This window comes from Arabidopsis thaliana, chromosome 2 (assembly GCF_000001735.4).
Source record: "Arabidopsis thaliana chromosome 2, partial sequence".
Lineage (NCBI taxonomy): Eukaryota > Viridiplantae > Streptophyta > Magnoliopsida > Brassicales > Brassicaceae > Arabidopsis > Arabidopsis thaliana.
In genome coordinates, this window is record NC_003071.7 from 9,160,025 (window position 1) to 9,179,183 (window position 19,159).

Sequence of the window (19,159 nt, forward strand, 5' to 3'; positions counted from 1 at the left end):
ATTGTCCTAACTATAGATATATAGTTAAGTATTTTTGTTTTTAATGGTTACATAATCAAATTAAACTGATCTACATGTTAATAATCTAACTAGCTATCACCAATAACTAACATATCCAAAATAACAAAACAATTCATAATCGTACCACGTACCGTGAAGAATCATAAGTTTTCAGCTAAAATTAAGTATGAGTAAATAGATTAACAAAATGTATACACATCTTTGGTAAAGTATCTTATGTTTTTTTTAACTCGTCTTATGTCAATTTCATAAGTGAGATTTCTAACACGTTTAGTCGATAATAATTTTCCTTACTGTTAGTCAGTCACAATTTTCATTTTGACTTTAAACATTTATTGTAATATTCTTTTCTTATGATTAAGTACATCTCTATTTATTATACTTTGCTATAAAATTTAAAATAAGAAAGAAGATTATCATTAATCATGTAATGTTAAAATAAAAAGTACATATGTTCGTCTTGTTAAATGTGATATTTAAAAAACAGTCGTGTTAATTATGTGATATTTATCATCAAGAGTTTCCAAAGGCAAAAGTGGAGAAAAAACATTCAATCTTGTTTTGCATAAAAAGGCTACGTACGTATATGTTTGTTTGCAAGTAAAGTTAGGTGTGTCTTTAGTCTTTACTTATATTAGTGTCTTAGTGAATCATTCTTTAGCAAATCTTAATTAAGTTTCCTTAAACAGGTGTCGAGATCGTACATTATGTGGTGCGATTTCCATTTAGCATTAGCTTTTTGGAATTATTCCCTCCCATAAAAAAAAGTGTTGTATTATTGTAGCAACAAAACTTTTAAGGTTTTTAAATTTGGCTTAGTTAAAGGCGTTAATGGGAATCACACCCTATATGATGTAGCCTATGCATGTAAAGCTAAGCTATAGATTAATATATATAACCCACAAGTTTAATAGATTACTACTTCTTGGTTATTTTTAAAAAGACAGATTAAGAATAGGAATTAAAACCAAAAATATCCACCCCGGATGTGTATGCTTGAGATATAGATGACATCCAATAACAAAAAGAGAGGGGTTCTCTATAATGTTGAAAGTCAAAAATGAAATTTGTGACTGACTAATTGTGGTTAATTCGATATTTAGTGAGGTTAGAATGGATCGGAGTTTTGTAGGAGACTAGTGCGGTTGGGAGATTGTTTCCCACCATAGTTTTTTTGTAAGAAACGAACGTAATCTCCGACTTCATTTTTGATACATATTTTCTATGTAACGAGAGAACGTTCTATTAACGGGGTTAATCGGCGAGTTAACATTTTGGGATTTTGGCCAGGTCAACGTTTAAAGGAAATTCTTTACTTCTTCTTTACTTGCAGTTTTGTAGTGACCACCTCTTCTTTACTTGCAGTTTCACTTCTGCAATTTGGGTAGATTTAGCGAGAGGAATTTTCAAAACACAGTACACTTCACACTGACAATCGATAATTGAAGCCATTACAAACTCTCAGCATCACCGTGTGGAATGGTTTCTCCGCCGCTATGTTTTCCAAGCCACAATCTACATTGTGTGGAGGGAGCGGAATGGTAGGCGTCACGGCGAGCCTCCGAACACAGCATCTCAACTCGTTGGTTGGATAGATAAACAAATTAGAAATCAGCTGTCCTCTATCTGTCTCAAGGGGGACAAGCGTTATGATGGAAGTCTCCAAGTTTGGTTTCAGTCAAGAAGTTAATCTCTTAGCTCTGTTTCTTTCTTTTGTTCAAAACTATTCTCAGCTCTAATTCTCAAAACCAAGCTGCACTTGTTGTAAAAACGTTTTTCTTTGGAATATAATTTAACATTATTTTTAAAAAAAAAAACAAAATGGCTGATCAACGTTTTTATCATGTTTAATTTGGCCGACCTCAGAATTCACGTATGGAATGAGCACTTTTTGAAAGTTCACGTATAAAACAACATTTTTCCCGATCTTTATGATATCATTTTTATTGATATGTTTCTTTTTTTCTTTTTGTTAAAGGATTTGTTCTTATTTTGTGACAATAATATATAATAAGAGTTCTTGATTATGATCAAAGTAAACTTTTTTTGTAGAACCCATGACATAACATACATGATACAACCAATTATTCCCACTTTGAGGTTCCTTTCACTAATATTCAACTAATATTAGATTATTATTTTATTAGCTTCTATACTTTTAAAAAGTTTACAATAAAAAAGTGAACATAATCTTTAAAACAGTTATTTATCGTGAATTATTTTGAAAATAGCATTTATTAACACACATTTTCTCTTAAATATCTTTAATTTCGTATTTATTTCATCAAAATAACAATATTTAATCGTAATTACGAAAATTCAAAATTGGAATAAATTGTTTTGCTAATCGTTATTTATTGGGCCATAACCAGTAGAGAAAGCCCGAACTAAATATGGGCCGATACAGAGAGACCCTAACTCAAATCTGGAAACAAGGACAAAATGGTAATTCAGACAACTAGTAATGATTTATCATAATTGATTCATGATGAATCATCATCATATGTGTAATGGTATGGTCAAAACTGTGTTAAAAAGATACATTAAACAAATACGTGGCAGTAACAACAACAAAGTTACCTCTGGCTCAAAATTGTCCCTTCTTAGCTCATCATTGATCCACTGAGAGAGAGGATTACGAATACGAGATCGGAGACATGGCGGAGAGTCACGGTGGTGGTGGTGGTTGCTGTCCGCCGATGGATCTGATGCGGTCAGAACCGATGCAACTCGTTCAAGTCATTGTTCCCATGGAATCTGCTCATCTTACCGTCTCTTATCTCGGCGATCTCGGTCTCGTCCAGTTCAAAGATGTACGTATAGAGTTTACTCTCTCCATGATCGTCTCTCTCGAGTGTTAAGTTTTATTGTATTGCGATTGCATTAGAGGATATCTTTAGTGAATGTTGAACTAGTTTAGTTGTTCTTCTTATATCGGCTATTTTTGATGTTCATTTCAGCTTAATTCTGAGAAGAGCCCATTTCAAAGGACTTATGCTGCTCAGGTTAGTTCAAGTTTATGCGAATGCTGAAATGATTATTATGCTATTTACACCTATTGTGTGTGTAATGGTGGATTTGATGGATGAAGATAAAAAGATGTGGGGAAATGGCACGAAAAATACGTTTCTTTAAAGAGCAAATGTCAAAGGCTGGAGTTACTCCCAAAGAGACCCTAGATAGAGAAAATGATATTGATTTGGATGATGTAGAGGTGAGAGGAGGTGCCTGCTTTTGATTTTGGGACATTCATTATGCTTCCCGTTTCTTCAATGCTTATATTTTTCTTCTTTCTCCCTTTTCAGGTAAAGCTTGAAGAGCTTGAAGCTGAACTTGTTGAAATCAATGCTAATAACGACAAGTTGCAGCGGTCTTATAATGAACTTGTGGAGTACAAGCTCGTTCTTGAGAAGGTAATGTCTTTTCATTTTACTTGTTAGTAAATGTTGCATTGCCTTATGTGTATTCTTCTGATTTGGGTTGTAACTCATTTGACAGTTTTCTGGTTCTGTAAATATATTGAACTAGATTCTAAGGCTACCACTCTAATATAAAATCCTTGTTCCACCGGTGTTTTAGTGACTGTAAAGGGTCTTCTGTAGTACAAAAATGCATATTTATACTGTTATAGTATAGTGTTTGATCTGCATCTCGGGCTATATTCATGTGGATGTTTTGGTTTTCAGGCTGGTGAGTTTTTTGCTTCAGCCCATAGAAGTGCTACCGCTCAACAGAGTGAGATAGAAACAGAACAAGTGGGTGAAGACCTCCTGGAGGCTCCTCTGTTGCAGGAAGTACGAAGTCTGCGACTCGTTTCCTTCTTCAAGTTGTGTTCTCACAAAACTAGCCTTACAAACTTTCCTTTTTAACAGGAGAAGTCTGTTGATCCCACAAAGCAAGTAAAGCTTGGATTCCTCACTGGACTAGTGCCTCGTGAAAAGTCTATGGTGTTCGAGAGGATCCTATTTCGTGCAACTAGGGGCAACATCTTCATACGACAGTCTGTCATTGAGGAGTCTGTTGTTGATCCCAACTCTGGGGAGAAGGTTAGTTGCTTATGTTCTACTCCTAGACATATAACGTGCGGCCTTTTTCTATTGTAGGACTTCAGTGTCTTTCATACTGTTTATAGTTTCTATTTCCCCATAGGCTCATGCAAAATAACGTTTTTAATTCTTTGTGTAATTCTTACGTTCTCATATTCACATACTATCATATATCATACTATCATATACCTCATACCGAGCTACCTATCCAAGATATTTTCTACATGGAATCCTGGTTCTGTCAGAAAAAATATACTCATTCTGTTTGCCTTTGCTAGGAATTGACTTTTGATCTAAACTAATGTTACAGGCTGAGAAAAATGTATTTGTCGTCTTCTATTCTGGGGAAAGAGCAAAAAGCAAAATTCTTAAGATATGTGAAGCTTTTGGGGCCAATCGCTATCCTTTCAGTGAAGATCTGGGCAAACAAGCTCAAATGATGACTGAGGTATGTATTATCCTCTGATATATGAGGGATTCCGCGATTTTTCGTATGTCTCTTAGTCATATATTTCTATGCATTTCTTTTATTTGTACAACTTTTAGCTTCTTTTTTTTTCTGGGCATGAATTACAGATGATAACCATATGGAGCTGTAGTTAATTGTTTTGGAAGAATAATACCAACAATTAACAATTGATTTATAGATATCCTCTCTGCGTAATGTTTATTGGGGGTTGCATTGAGTAGTTTAATATCTAGTCATTGTGGATTTTATCCTCGCAGTAATTAGCCTGTGATGAGAATGTAACCATTTCTATGTTGAACAGTTGCTATATACAGTATCTTGGGATTTGCGTTAATAGGTCTCTGAGAGTTTTTTTGGTAAGGAGGAGAAAAGCATGTTAGGGACCTTCCTTGTACCTTTTTGTGCTCAAATGTTATTTTGGAGCTTTCTTTGGGTGGGATATGTTTGTGCACACACGGTTAACATCCATGAGAGAGTACATATTATGCCAGTGATTTATCTGCTGTCACGTTTCACTATATTGATGATAGTATATCCAGTCCTCAGAACCCATTAACCTTGTTTAGTCTTCTTATAATGTATCAGGTTTCAGGTCGGTTATCAGAGCTTAAAACTACCATAGGTGCTGGGTTGGATCAGCGCAACATTCTTTTAGAGACCATTGGAGATAAGTTTGAGCAATGGAACCTCAAGGTATTATCCTCTTTGGACCTTTGTTCTCGCTAGCAGAGTGCTCATTGATACTTATTATCAGTGACAGATAAAATCAATTATCATTATTAATCTTCACCTATGCAGATTCGCAAAGAAAAAGCTATCTATCACACCTTGAACATGCTTAGTCTTGATGTGACTAAGAAGTGCCTTGTGGGTGAAGGCTGGAGTCCTGTCTTTGCAGCAACAGAAGTGAGTTACTTTAGTTCCATATAGTTAAAATGTTTGCATATTTATTAGTGCCATAGTGAGTTTAAAGTTTTGCATCTGCAGATTCAAGATGCATTGCATCGTGCTGCGGTTGACTCCAATTCTCAAGTTGGATCAATTTTCCAAGTCCTGAGGACCAAAGAGATGCCTCCGACTTTTTTCCGCACAAACAAATTTACTACTGCTTTCCAGGAAATTGTTGATGCATACGGGTAAGCATCTTTTCTGGAGCTTCATCTGCTGTTTAGGAAAGAGGAAATTGGAATTAGGATTGGTAATAAGTAACATTTTTATAGGATTAGCGGATACTTGATAATATATCTTTGCCTCTTATACACTCAATAAGATATAAATTTATGTTTTGATTTCACCTGTTTCTAACTTTGTATTAGCTTCCGTTTTCTTAATATGGAATACCACTGAATATTTTCAAATAAGCTTTTTCGATGATCAATTCAGATGATAGAAACAACCTTTCTTGCTTACTTTATTTTTTCTTCTGCAATATCCATTTGTGTTAGTGTTCGTCTCTTGAATTTCATGGATCTTCTTTGATCACTACATTGCAGTGTGGCCAAATATCAGGAGGCCAATCCTAGTGTATTCACAATTGTTACCTTCCCCTTCCTGTTTGCTGTTATGTTTGGTGACTGGGGTCATGGAATCTGCCTGCTGCTTGCAACTATGTATTTAATATTGAGAGAAAAGAAACTTTCCAGCCAGGTAATACCCCTAATTGACAGCATCTATTTTCCGACTGAGCACAGTATAAGATTGGTTTCTGTTTCAGAAAAAGTTGTGTGCAAATTTCAAATTCAAGAAAATTATTTTGAGAGTTGTTACTTTGATTGGTCATCAATGTTTGTCTTTCTTGCAAGTTCTAGATGCTAAACCATCAATCCTTGCTTCGTGACAACAGAAACTTGGGGATATTATGGAAATGGCTTTTGGTGGCCGTTACGTTATTTTTATGATGTCACTATTCTCAATATACACTGGTTTAATCTACAACGAGTTCTTCTCTATACCATATCCATTGTTTGCTAGCTCAGCATACGATTGCCGTGATGTCTCTTGCAGGTATGTCAACTTGTTCTCAAACCCCTTTAAAGGAATGCATTAAAGGAATATCTTTAAGATTCTGAGTTTCTGTCTTCTGCTCTCTTGTTCAGTGAGGCTACTACAATTGGTCTGATCAAAACCCGAGACACTTATCCATTTGGTGTGGATCCTGTGTGGCATGGTACCCGCAGTGAGCTACCATTCCTAAATTCGCTTAAGATGAAAATGTCAATTCTTATTGGAGTTGCACAAATGAACCTCGGAATCATAATGAGCTTCTTTAATGCAAAATTCTTCAAAAGTGCTGTAAACATATGGTGAGTATTCAATTTTCTGCCCTTGTCATTACGTACTTCTCCCAGTTCTTCAATTATCTGCCCTTGTCTGATCTCACATGGTTCCAGGTTCCAGTTCGTTCCCCAGATGATATTCTTGAACTGCTTGTTTGGCTATCTTTCGGTCCTCATCATCATAAAGTGGTGCACTGGTTCTCAAGCAGATTTATATCACGTAATGATCTACATGTTTCTGAGCCCTATGGATGATTTAGGAGAGAATCAGCTGTTCCCTAACCAGAAAATAGTACAGGTTTGCATTGATACCTAACGATGTACTCTCTCTGTATCAAAAATCATATGCCTTAGTCTCATCTAATTCCTTTCCTATTCCAGCTCACATTCCTCTTTCTGGCTCTGGTTTCTGTGCCGTGGATGTTGTTGCCAAAGCCATTCATCCTGAAAAAACAACATGAAGCTGTGAGTCCCTGCCCTCGTCGATATACTTAAAAGCTTTGATATTGAAATTTGTGCTGACCGTTACTGAAAGGTGATTTATGTTTTCTCCAGAGACATCAAGGACTGTCATATGCACAGCTTGACGAGACAGATGAGAGTCTTCAAGTAGAAACAAATGGGGGAGGACATGGACACGAAGAGTTTGAATTCAGCGAAATCTTTGTGCACCAACTCATTCACACCATTGAGTTTGTGCTTGGAGCTGTTTCCAACACTGCTTCTTATCTTCGTCTCTGGGCTCTCAGGTACAAAATACTACTTGCTTTCAAATAGTCCTGATTGTCATCTACCAGATAGTCCTACCAAAACTAGCACTTGTCAATATCATCTAGCAGTAGTATTCTGTTAAATTCATTGGTTCTTGATGGCTTAATGTCGAAGTATTGGTTTGCGCATTTCGTGACTAATCTTTATGCTTTGCTGGGATTCCTATTCAGTCTCGCCCACTCGGAGTTGTCGTCAGTCTTCTATGAGAAGGTCCTTCTTATGGCTTGGGGGTAAGTAAATGCATCTACAATCTTTTAGCCTCCGTATGCAAATGTCAACTAATACGCTGTAGAAGGTGTTAATAACAATCTCTATCTGACCCCAAACAGTTTCAACAATGTCTTCATCTGGATCGTTGGAATTCTCGTCTTCATATTTGCGACTGTGGGAGTGCTTCTTGTGATGGAGACATTGAGTGCATTCCTTCACGCGTTGCGTCTTCACTGGGTGGAGTACCAGAACAAGTTCTACGAAGGCGATGGTTACAAGTTTGCTCCTTTCACTTTCACTCTCGTCGGAAACGAAGACGAGTGATTGATGTTCCGATGTATCAGAAATGACTTCTTCTGCGTGTGCATATATAAGGTATGGGAAGGATTCTGAGTTCCTTCCCTAATCATTTTTTTAAAAAATTTAAGAAAATAAATTTGGATGTTTTTTCTTCCCCTTTTTCCTTATTAGAAGGTTATATTGAATTTATTTACCTTTGCCGAGGAAAAATTAGTGAAAATAAAAGAAAAATTAGGGGGCGGAGTGGGATTATTTGAAGGTAAAATTCCCATTTGTTGTTGTTTTTTTGGTAGTTAAAGATAATGAAACTCAGTCAATAATTAAGTTAATTAAGCACATAATGGTTGCACAGTTCTATGAGAGCATGTCATAGGACATAAATGATAAATGACTGTAACTTACTCTTCCCTTGCACTCTCATCGACCCACTCGTGAACAAACAAATTCGTGGCAATTGAGAGGAACTTATATATCGTCCATGTGTGTATGTGAAAACCATGCCGCAAATGACATAACTTAAACTGATTTCAAAAGCCACACTAAGGGACAACAATCCTAAAAGTCTATCAGAACCTTCTCAATCAATTCAACTATATATCCAACTATCCAATGTATGTGAAGCTTTCTGTATATCATGTCATATAGAAGAATATGCATATATTAAAAAAAGTTAGAAATGATATATCTAAGATGCTTCAATAAATGTTCAACATTTTAAGGTCAAAGAAGTAATAGTTGTGTAATGAATAATATAAATCTGAGCAAATATTGATACAAATATATTTTTAAGTGTTCCTATTTCTATTTTATTTTGTTGAATGTTTGGATATTATTTAGTTAATAATATGGGCCATAATTCATATCTCTCATAATAAATTATTAGGTATTTGAAACAGATTGTATAGAGCTTGTCTCAATGGTGCAATACCTTTAAGAATTGTTAGTTTTCTCCAATTTTTTTGATAAGATTTTGTGCTTAATTTTCTTATTTCTCGTCTTTCTCGCTTTCTTGGTTGTTTAGTTCAGTAGTCTTCCCAAATTTTTTAACTTCTACCTCTCCTAATTAGACTTTCGATGCTATTCTTCGTTTATGTAATTCTAAAGCGAATAGTTTAGTTAGATCCTCTAAATTTTTATCTTTTGAAATTAATTTTGTAACCAACTATGGAGTTGATTTTTCATAGATGTGTGGTTGACAAAAAAATAAAAGTAAATAGACTACCAATTAATGAGTAATTTTTAATTAATGTGAAGTTGAAAAAGAACGTGTTGTGTGCTTCGAAAAAAAAGAGTTAATGTCTTATTATTGGCTTAAAATAATTAATGATGACATGAAAGAAAAGTTGGATAGTTCTACTTTTAAGACTAAAAATAATAAATACCATAAGTTAAATTTGGTAAAAAAATCCGTAAAAAATGTATATTTATGAACAACCTCACAGTTTACAAGCAAGTAAATCCCTCAATTCAAACTTTCTAAAAGGTAGCAATTAATGAGATTTAATTTTACAACTTTGCAACGAAGCTCGAAACTCTCTCTCTTCCTCTATATATAGAGTCATACTTTACCTAGAAAATATATGCACCAAACAACCATGGAAAAACATGATCTAACTTTGATTTCCAAAAAACGGAGGATAGATTTTGCGACAACCGGAGATATCCCAAACCTTAAAGGCGAGGGTGTTTCTATGGTCGCTGAATCTGCTTCTGCGTCAAATATTTTTGCGGACAGTCTAGTCTATAGATTGTTCTTTAAGGGTTTGGTGAGTGATGAAACAACTACCGACATGGAAGAGATTGTGAAGGCTGGATTTGGGATAGCAATTTGCGACGAGGCAAATACTTTGTTGTATAATATGAAGAAATCACTGAACGGCGATGATGTGATTAATCCCGAAGAAGTAGAGATTAAAGCACTGATCTGTGTGTTAAATGTCTCAATTCAAATGGAGCTTAGAAATGTCATGATTTGCTGTGGTGACTATCAAATATTCCAAATCGTAAGTGTTATTTTTTTTTTTTGTTATTTTTTTTTTTGTCAGCAACTGATTTACTTTCTTTGTATTTGAGTAGTACAAGTTGACATAGTAATATAACGAGGTTGTGCAAAATAAAAATAACGATAACTTTTACTTAGATAACTTAAATGATTCTTACCAAAAAAAGATAACTTAAATGATATTTTTATCCTCGTATTTACAATCTCATTGGATGGTTAAATTCATTTCTTATCTTATTAAAATATTTACAAAAAAATCCTTAATTCTTATAAAGTAGCGTTACTTTTTCTTTGATCATACAATAGTATACTTTTTATTTTATTGAAATATATATATATATATATATATATATATATATTTTATATTATTTGTAGTGTCACATCGTTACCATTATTTTTACTTTTTGTAATTGCATTTTGGAAAATTGGAAGTTTTGGTCCCAAACAATTGATTGTAAATGACACTAGAATATATATGCCCTCTCGCTTTAGATGGGTTATTAACTAATTTGTTGGCTTGCATCTGATTTTTCATTCCAGCTTACTGGTAGAGGGAAGCCTCAGCAGAACATTGTCCATCTGGTGGAACAAGTCCAACACCTTAGAGGGAAGCTATCTTCTACTGAAGTTGTTTTGGTTCCGCGAGCTGATGTTATTATACTTGCAATAGAGGCAATAGGAGGAGAAACTTGTTGCATTTGTCGTGAAAACACCGATGCTGATCGCATGTTCTTTACGGAGAATTGCTTTCACCGTCAATGCTTTTCTTGCGTGAATAGGCATGTGCAACGTATGCTGCTTTGCGGAATTTCACCCACATGCCTTCATTTTCCTTGCAACTCTGAGCTCACGTTTGAAAGCTGTAGCAAGGTTTTGACACCAAATCTGATTGAGTTTTGGAAACGAAAGATTGAAGAGGACTTAGTTCCGGCTGCGGACAAAATCTATTGCCCATATCGAAGATGCTCAATGTTGATGTCCAAAACCGCGCTTTCCCGTGAAACCGACCAATCCAATGTCCGGGCATGTATCAAATGCTGTAGACTCTTCTGCATTGACTGCAAAGTACCATCGCATGCTGGTTTGTCGTGTGTTGATTACAAGAAACTTAACCCTGATCCTCTATATGATGTCAAGCTCAAGTCTCTAGCAAACAAGAAGAAGTGGCGTCAATGTGTCCAGTGTAGCAACTTGGTTGAACTTTTTGAAGGTTGCAACCACATAACTTGCAGGTATATATATATATCGCATCCAATTAAGCCTACTTCAAATCGTATGAATACTTGTATTTCACAATGTTTTTGTGTGTGCATTGTGTAGATGTGGATTTGAGTTTTGCTACGTATGTGGGAAAGAATGGAACCAACGAGGATGCCTTTCTCCTGGTTGCGATGATGATGATGATGATGATGATGATGATGACGATGATGATGACGATGATGATGATGATGACGATGATGATGACGACGATGAGGATGATGAAGACGACGGCTATATTGACAGCGATGATGATGATGTTGACGGAGATGACAATGATGATGGCTCAGAATTAGATGGGATTAACTTTGAAGATTTTGCGGTTCACCTACCCAAAGATGTCAATGAGCAGAAAGATGAGAGCAACTGAAGTGCTAGGAGAGGTATTAATGTGAAAGTCATGAAATGTTTTCTTTTTCAGTTTTTCTTTTGAAATTTAGATAATAAGATAAGTCATGTAATGCTAAAGACCTCTTAAGGAATTTGTAAGCCTATGGCATTGTTGTTTCGAATTCACCAAGAAATATGTTTTTGTTAATCATTTATTTACAGACTTTAAATAGCATTGCAGCAGAATAATGAAAAGCTCAAGAAGTGGTAGCAGCGACGGTGGAGACCAAACTGTCAACACCGCAAATGTTACGACCTTTACATATCTTATAGAAACCATTCTCACCCCAAGACTCACCCCACGAGTTCTTGATGATCCAATACGGTTTTTCCTTTAACCTTGCTTGAGAAAACCCAGCCGAGCCATAACCTACCAACAACACACCGTGGTTGAGCCGCCTCGAGCATATGTAAGGACACGAGACTCCTCCAATGTAGGTTTGCATATAAGCTGCATTGATCGCCACAGCTAGAGGACCGTTTTTGATAAGGTTTGCAGCTATTTGATCTTCGTTGATGGACACAACACTAAAGTTGGAGACAGAGGCAACGATCTTAGACCTGTCTAACTTGCAGCTCCCTCCATCAGTACCGGTGTAAGGATAATCTTTCTCTCGCATAAGCCCTCCGGTTTTAAGCGTGTATTCAAAGGCACTGTTCATAAGCCCACCGTTACAACCAGAATCACATGAACCTTCCTCTTCTGGATCACACTGCAAGTAACAGCTGAGATTATGACTTGTAATCTTCTAAAGATAATGGCACATTGTTGCATAACTCAAATCGTAACCACAGAAACTACGTATTTCTTGGATAACAAGTAAGTATGAACAATCAAACAGAGCTTCCATCAAGCAAGAGGAGACGCATATATATTCATACCTCGTGATCACAATCGACGAGCTGTTGTTCACTGAGACTAACGAGTTTGCCAGTAGCGAGGAAGTGAGCACCTTCAAGGGCACCTGTAGTGCTAAAACTCCAGCAAGAACCACAAGATCCCTAATAAACAGTGATCATTCAAGTCCATTATTATTCATATTCTCCAAATGACATCATTATCATCACATTGATGATTGAATTACCTGGTTTTTCACGGGAGTAACCGCGCCGCGATCTCTCCAATCAAACTCCTCCGGAAGATTCTGAGTAGGGAGAATCGGGGCTTGATTAGCGTCTTTAGGAAGCTTAAACCCACCTTTAACCCCTAAATGCTTTCTCCGAAACTCAGAACGAGTCAGATCCGAAAACTGCGTTACGCCGTGACGAGCAGAAGGATCCATCTTCTGGTGACGCATCGCTCGCAGGAGATTTGCTTTGAAAACAGAGAATCTGTAATAATGCTCCTCAATGGAACCGTAAACCTTGCCGAATTTCTTCTTGAAGAGAGTAAAGTGATCCTCCGATGACAAAACTTTCGGCTCTGTTTCATCAACCACTTGCCTGATCAACACATCTTCGTCTCCACAAACCGAAACAGAGACGAACACAAAGATAAGAGAAACAGAGAACAAAACCCTAAGATGATAATCCATGACTTTTTAAAAAATTATGGAGAGAAGAAAACAGAGCTGAGGGATTAAATAAAAAAATATTCGAAGACGAAATCGAAAAAATCGGACGGTTTGGAACCAATGATAATTTGACACGTGGAAATGTATGACCTGTAGTTGTGATGTTTAGTTGGCACACGCCTACGGAGTCTTCGGTAGTTAGGTAAATAACCGTTATAGGCTTTATCTAACTATGTCGACAAAACCGGTTCGGTTCAAAACAATAAATTCTGTTTTGTTAAGGTTCAAGTTCGGTCTAGTTTTGACGATACAAATACAAAACAAGGTTGTGTTCGCAGCATTCACTACTTCGGAGATTTTTCAGACAGAATCAAAAAACAGATACAAGGAAACTTAAAAATATCAAAACTTACATTTGTTTGATTCAAGTCTCAAGATTCGAACCACCTCCTGACTTGACCGGAACTCTGTTTTTGTGGGCCGGTTTTGGCTGAGCTCTGCGAGAACTTAGACCTGTATTTCTCAATCAACAGATCAAGTTTGTCCACAACTTCTGCACCACCTTGACCTTGACCTTGCTTCTTCCTCTTCCTCTGCCCATTTCTATTCTCTTCACCTCTATCCTCCCCGAACTTCCTCTTCCTTGGTTCGCTCAAATCTTTGGAAATTTTCGGATCTGGTTTCTCAGTTGTCTCTTTCTGTCTCATCAATTGGCCTTTCTTGTTTGAAGACGGTTTTTCCTGTGTGCGTATAGGTCTCTTCTTCTCTGCTGCATTATCTTTTACTGCTATATTGGATTTTGCTTCTTCTTTACTCTCTTCACGTGGTCCCTTCTTAAACCTGGCTGCATTCTCTTTCCTTGGACCAGTGTTATCCCCTTCCCTCGTTTTTCGTTTGTATTTATTGTCAGGTGCCTGTGCTTCGCCGTTCGCCTGCTGCTGATCAGATTCATTGTGTTTCTCGCGTTGCTGAAACTGCTGCTGCTTAGCTTCTCGTATCTTCAGCTTCTGGACATTATCAACAGCAAATTCTATGACAGGGCGGTGTTGAGGACCAAATGTCTCTGCAGAGATAACCAAAACGATTACCATAACATGAAAATTATTATTCTTGGACATTGCATCCTAAATCGTAAGCTAAAGTGATACATGTCTCATCCGATTGGTGAGATAACCATAAAATCATCAAATAGCATATCATTTGGAAAAAAGTACTTGAATTTCGAAGGAAATTTAGCTTTCAGCAAGATCAATTACCAGGATTGTTGTTAAGTACTCTCAGGGCTACAAGAGCATGTTCATGCTCCGTGAACTCAACAAAGGCAACTCCACGGGAGTAGTTCTTAGTATCAACTTTACCTTTCTTCTCATTTTGTAAGAACTTGATCTGCGTAGAAAACAAAGAAACTAGGTTCAGATAATAGAACTATGTTTGAATTGTAGCACAAAGGCGAATAGCTGACCTGTCGAATACACGGCTTCTGCTTTGTAGCTCGTGAGGTAACAGCATCAACTAAGAGCCTGTTTAGTTGCTTTGGATTCATGGACTTGGGCAAATTATAAATCACAAGCCTTGTCCGAGATACATGGAAGTTAGGAGACTGAAGCATTTTCATCTTGTTTTCATGCAATCTGCGAGGACAATCACATGCTCACTCTTCTCTCATCCCAAAGCACTAGACAGTAACATGCATATCTGAGAAAGTAAGAAAAGTTTACCTTCGTCGCTTGTCCATATCTTCCGCAGACACACCCTCAGCAGCAGGTGTATCATCAAGGATCTGACCTTCCTGTGGAAGTCAAAACAGGATGATATATTAGTTCGTATTTGAAAAGCAGGCAGATAATACAATTTCCCAGTATTTGTGAGGGAGAGGGAGAAGTGTGTACTTTAGCAAGATAAAGATTCCGATGGTCAACATTCTTCTCCTCTGTCTTTTTGAGTTCTATGTCCTTTGCAGCTTTCTTACCCACAGCTCTCATAACGTTTAGTTGCCTGCCTTTAAGAAGGACACCGACACCTGAGGCAGTATCGGCAGCTGAAATGGCTGCAACTGATGCATCTGCTGTTTTGAACTTGACAAAAGCAGTCCCTTCTGGCCGTCTGAGAAAGAAAACACAGGGAGAAAAAATGTAAAGCTTTGGGAGCTTGGAAATTTTTTGATGATTGAATGAATTTCAAAGTATATAAGGATACATACTTTGTGACCTTGTGGAGAACCAGGGATAAAGATTCAACTTCCCCAAATACTGTAAACCTCTGTTTGACTTCTTCCTTAGTAACATCAAATGGGAGGTTTCTTATAAATAAAGTTCTCTCAAAATCATCATTATCCTGCGTCTCTTTAGGAGCCACCACTTTAGTTTTACCGGATTTCAAAGGTTCAGATACACCAGAAGAGTCAGCAACTGGCTTAGTTGATGAACTTTTCAGTTTACTTTTATCCGATTCCTCTGTCTCTCCCTCAGGTGTAGCAGTAGAACCTTTTGAAGAAGCAAGCAAGTTCTTAAGAACCTTTCTGGCAACATCTGCTTCATCTTCAAAGTTCATATCGGTCCCAACATCTTTGTCCAGTGCATCTGATTCAGTCAGTTTGTTACTGCCGTCCTCATCATCATCAGTATCATCTCCTGGAGGAGGGTGGCTTTCTACAGCTTCATCAACCTCCTCCAAATCAACACTACTGTTTTCACTGTCCCCATCACTTCCTTCTTTGTCACCTGCCAAGGATCGCGTCAAAAAGTATGACGATCTGTTAGGAGGAGATAAAACAAAACTTCGGCCACTGACTGTATCTGTTTCCCTCATTTACAAGTTGAGTAAAAAAATTGTTTATAATTAACAAGTTTTTAAAAACTCCAGTGATAAAAGGAAAAACAATACGGTAACATACCATCTGCTGAAGCAGTAGTGGCATCAGCAGCACCATTGTAAATATTTTTAGGTACCGCCCAGTCTACAGCTATAGGCCTTTTACCAAACATGTGCCCATTGAACTTTTTAATTGCCTGAAAATGCAAAATTAATTAAGACAAGTGATCCGAATGGAGGATAACCAAATCAAGATACCCATGTTACTAGATCTTACATTTGCTGCATCTTTCTTACACGTGAATTTGACAAATGCAAAACCCTTAGGTAGCCTGCCAAAATATTACACCAAAATGAGGATAATATACAATGATTTATTCATAATCAAGAAATCACTCAGACGAGTTAGAACATACCCAGTTTCAAAATTTTTAGGAATAAAAACATCCCAGACAAACCCTACTGCTGAAAAGACCACTTTAATATCACTAGGTTTAGCCTGCAAAATTCAGAAAAATCCTTGAGAAGCAACGCATTTATTAATGAAATTGTAGAGATAACAAAAAAAAATTCGAGTTTTAAGAACCTGGAAAGGAAGATTTCGGATAATAAGTTTCCACTTCTGAGCCTTTGAACCCTGCCTCCAAATAAAATACCAATAAATTAGGAACTGATTCACATGCTAATCGGTTAACTTCCCAATAGAGCTACAGTGGTGAAAAGTAAATGATGTTCACCTCCCCACCAAGCTGACGAGCCCAAATGAGATTTCCCTTTACTTCTGTTTGATGTAATTTTGCAACAGCGGCACAAGCAGATTTGACACTCGTAAAGAGAACAGCTGATGCTTCTGCCCTGCATCCGTCTTGGGTAAGACCTGAAAAAGTAATAGTTCTTTTGCTTAATAAATGCATCATGAGCACAAAGTCTGGCATGCTCTTATAAGAAAACCAAATAAGTTTATAGCTACATGCCCACAGTAATTATTAACAAGAGAATAGAATGTCTTGCAAACTTTCTTCAAATACTAAAAAGGGTATGTGCACACAGGATTTATGACGTGCTATATATAACAAATAGACGTAGTTAAGTGAAGATATAAAGTAACAAGATAGAATTAAGCCACAAGATAAAGGACCGGGAGGCAACCAGCATCAAAAGAAAACTAATTAATGGAAAACATGAGCAGGAGATGCATTCCAACAGCGATATTTTAAAAATCAACCCCATAAACCTCGACTAGAGGAAGAAAGGTGTTTATACTTATCTTACGAACTTGTTATAGCTAATATAATCTAATAATCAACAGATATTCATGTCCCAATAGTGTTCATTGAGACTAGCCATTTTGTGCACTGACGATTTCGTATGCATAGATCACACAGCTTTGAAGGAAAATTTGACAGTGAACTCAGATTTTAACATCATTTACGAAATAAAAACCTTGTAGCTGATAAATATAACTAATAAACTTAGTTAGGGTATGCAAACAGGCCTTTGCCTCCATTTTCTTTACAAGATTCTTACCATTTTGTTGGAGCTCTTCTTTGGGTAGGGGATATCTGACAGAGCACACAGTGCCAATCTCTTTGACTCGACTATGGACTACCTCTGCCATCTCAGCATTAGCAAGCCCACCAAATATTACAGTTCTTGCAACTCTTCACCCATTTAAAAAAGTAAACATATATAAACAAGAAAAACAAGAACAACAAATCTTTCTAATTACATGCTTAATCTCAACAAAGGCAATAATAAATTCATTGAGGATATATATATCTAGACAAAAATCAGCACATTATTATAAAAATCATACCTTTGCTTATCTGAACATGTTTCTTTATCAGGTAAATCAACATGAAGCTTTGTTGGTCTTTTGCGCTCAATTGGCTTCTCTACTTGTTTGCGCTCAACTGGCTTCTCTACTTGTTTGCGCTCAACTGGCTTCTCTACTTGTTTGCGCTCAAATGGCTTCTCTACTTGTTTGAGCTCAATTGGCTTCTCTGCTTTTTTGCGCTCAACTGGCTTCTCTACTTGTTTGCGCTCAATTGGTTTCTCTACTTTTTTGCGCTCAACTGGCTTCTCTAATTTTTTCTCGGGTGGAGATACTGATGCAAATACAAATTTAATGATAAACTAGAACCTAACAAACTAACTTAGACTCAAAACCAAATGTAGGCAAGCTTATACCTTTCTCGTCTGTCTCAGGGATTGAAGTGTCCTTGTCACTCTGTCCCTGGGAATTATCAGGTACAGAGATCCCTGATTCGGAAAAAGTAAGAAAAATAGAAATGTTAGACAAGAAAAATTAATGTCAAAGGATAGGTGAATGCTGAGATAACAATAGGTGAATACCAACCTTCAGCTGCTTTTGTTCGACGCTCTTGAAGAGAAGGTCGATGTGCAGCCTGTTTAACAGTAATCCTACGGCCCCCAACAGTAGAACCGTTCTTCAACTCAATGGCACGATTAACATCTTCTTGTAAAGCACTAAAAGGAAGAAATTTGGGATTGTAAGAACCAATATCATCACTTTTCCCAGTAAGAAGATAGTTTTCAACAAGTGATTAGCTTACAATTTAACAAACGCAAAGCCGCGGTGTTCATCAGACCCTGCAAAATCAAACAAAGATCATCATTAGCTCCTGATAAGCATGATTATAACTTAAAAACTTCAATTTGTAGTGACATCAAATTCTCACCTTTATTTGTGACCAGAAAGCAACGCCTGACTGGGCCAACTTCACTAAAGGCTTCTTCAAGCTGAAACCATTTGAAGATTACACCAATAAGATTCAAAAATGTCATCGATTTACAGCTCTCCAATCCAAACACCGAATTTTCGATTCAAAAGGATCAACAAAGGTACCTGTGCGTTGGTGATGGAATAAGGCAAGCCAGAGACGCAAACAGTGGCGGCAGCGTGTGGAGATTTCTCTTCTCCATCTTTCCTCTCTCTCTTGTTTTTCCCCATTGATACCTTAAGACTGACTCAACCGAGAGATTACGATTAGGGTTTTTCACAATCTTATTTTTTGAGTTGCAGAGAGATAGAGGAAGAGCTGAGCTCAAGATGATGTGAAGAAGAAATC

At 36.9% G+C, this 19,159-nt stretch overlaps 4 protein-coding genes across 4 annotated transcripts; 2 read left to right on the top strand and 2 right to left on the bottom strand.

Annotated features, from left to right (window-relative positions):
- The first annotated feature begins 2,491 nt into the window (after positions 1 to 2,491).
- VHA-A2 (vacuolar proton ATPase A2) lies at positions 2,492 to 8,532 on the top strand. The gene is made up of 18 exons (NM_127713.4): positions 2,492 to 2,834; positions 2,982 to 3,026; positions 3,113 to 3,235; positions 3,327 to 3,434; positions 3,708 to 3,815; positions 3,894 to 4,067; positions 4,378 to 4,515; positions 5,122 to 5,229; positions 5,335 to 5,442; positions 5,524 to 5,672; positions 6,030 to 6,183; positions 6,380 to 6,540; positions 6,633 to 6,839; positions 6,927 to 7,110; positions 7,194 to 7,277; positions 7,368 to 7,561; positions 7,754 to 7,813; positions 7,913 to 8,532. Exons 1-18 carry the CDS (start codon positions 2,679 to 2,681, stop codon positions 8,115 to 8,117), a joined length of 2,466 nt encoding a protein of 821 aa, NP_179736.1. The 5' UTR covers positions 2,492 to 2,678; the 3' UTR covers positions 8,118 to 8,532.
- A 1,156-nt stretch (positions 8,533 to 9,688) lies between these two features.
- On the top strand, positions 9,689 to 11,722 carry AT2G21420 (IBR domain containing protein; the record flags this gene model as incomplete). The annotated part of the gene is made up of 3 exons (NM_127714.1): positions 9,689 to 10,096; positions 10,636 to 11,327; positions 11,416 to 11,722. The coding sequence occupies 3 exons, from the start codon at positions 9,689 to 9,691 to the stop codon at positions 11,720 to 11,722; spliced, it is 1,407 nt and encodes a 468-aa protein (NP_179737.1).
- Positions 11,723 to 11,847: 125 nt separating this feature from the next.
- Positions 11,848 to 13,466, bottom strand: AT2G21430 (Papain family cysteine protease). Its single transcript, NM_127715.4, has 3 exons — positions 12,828 to 13,466; positions 12,625 to 12,744; positions 11,848 to 12,455 (listed from the first exon to the last, which is right to left on the bottom strand). The coding sequence occupies exons 1-3, from the start codon at positions 13,275 to 13,277 to the stop codon at positions 11,940 to 11,942; spliced, it is 1,086 nt and encodes a 361-aa protein (NP_565512.1). The 5' UTR covers positions 13,278 to 13,466; the 3' UTR covers positions 11,848 to 11,939.
- AT2G21440 (RNA-binding (RRM/RBD/RNP motifs) family protein) lies at positions 13,360 to 19,142 on the bottom strand. The gene is made up of 18 exons (NM_127716.3): positions 18,937 to 19,142; positions 18,770 to 18,830; positions 18,644 to 18,680; positions 18,427 to 18,557; positions 18,258 to 18,329; positions 17,884 to 18,175; positions 17,595 to 17,728; positions 16,805 to 16,944; positions 16,654 to 16,704; positions 16,484 to 16,566; positions 16,345 to 16,399; positions 16,150 to 16,264; positions 15,457 to 15,976; positions 15,146 to 15,359; positions 14,975 to 15,045; positions 14,719 to 14,887; positions 14,513 to 14,642; positions 13,360 to 14,319 (listed from the first exon to the last, which is right to left on the bottom strand). The coding sequence occupies exons 1-18, from the start codon at positions 19,039 to 19,041 to the stop codon at positions 13,688 to 13,690; spliced, it is 3,012 nt and encodes a 1,003-aa protein (NP_565513.1). The 5' UTR covers positions 19,042 to 19,142; the 3' UTR covers positions 13,360 to 13,687.
- Between the last annotated feature and the right edge of the window lie 17 nt (positions 19,143 to 19,159).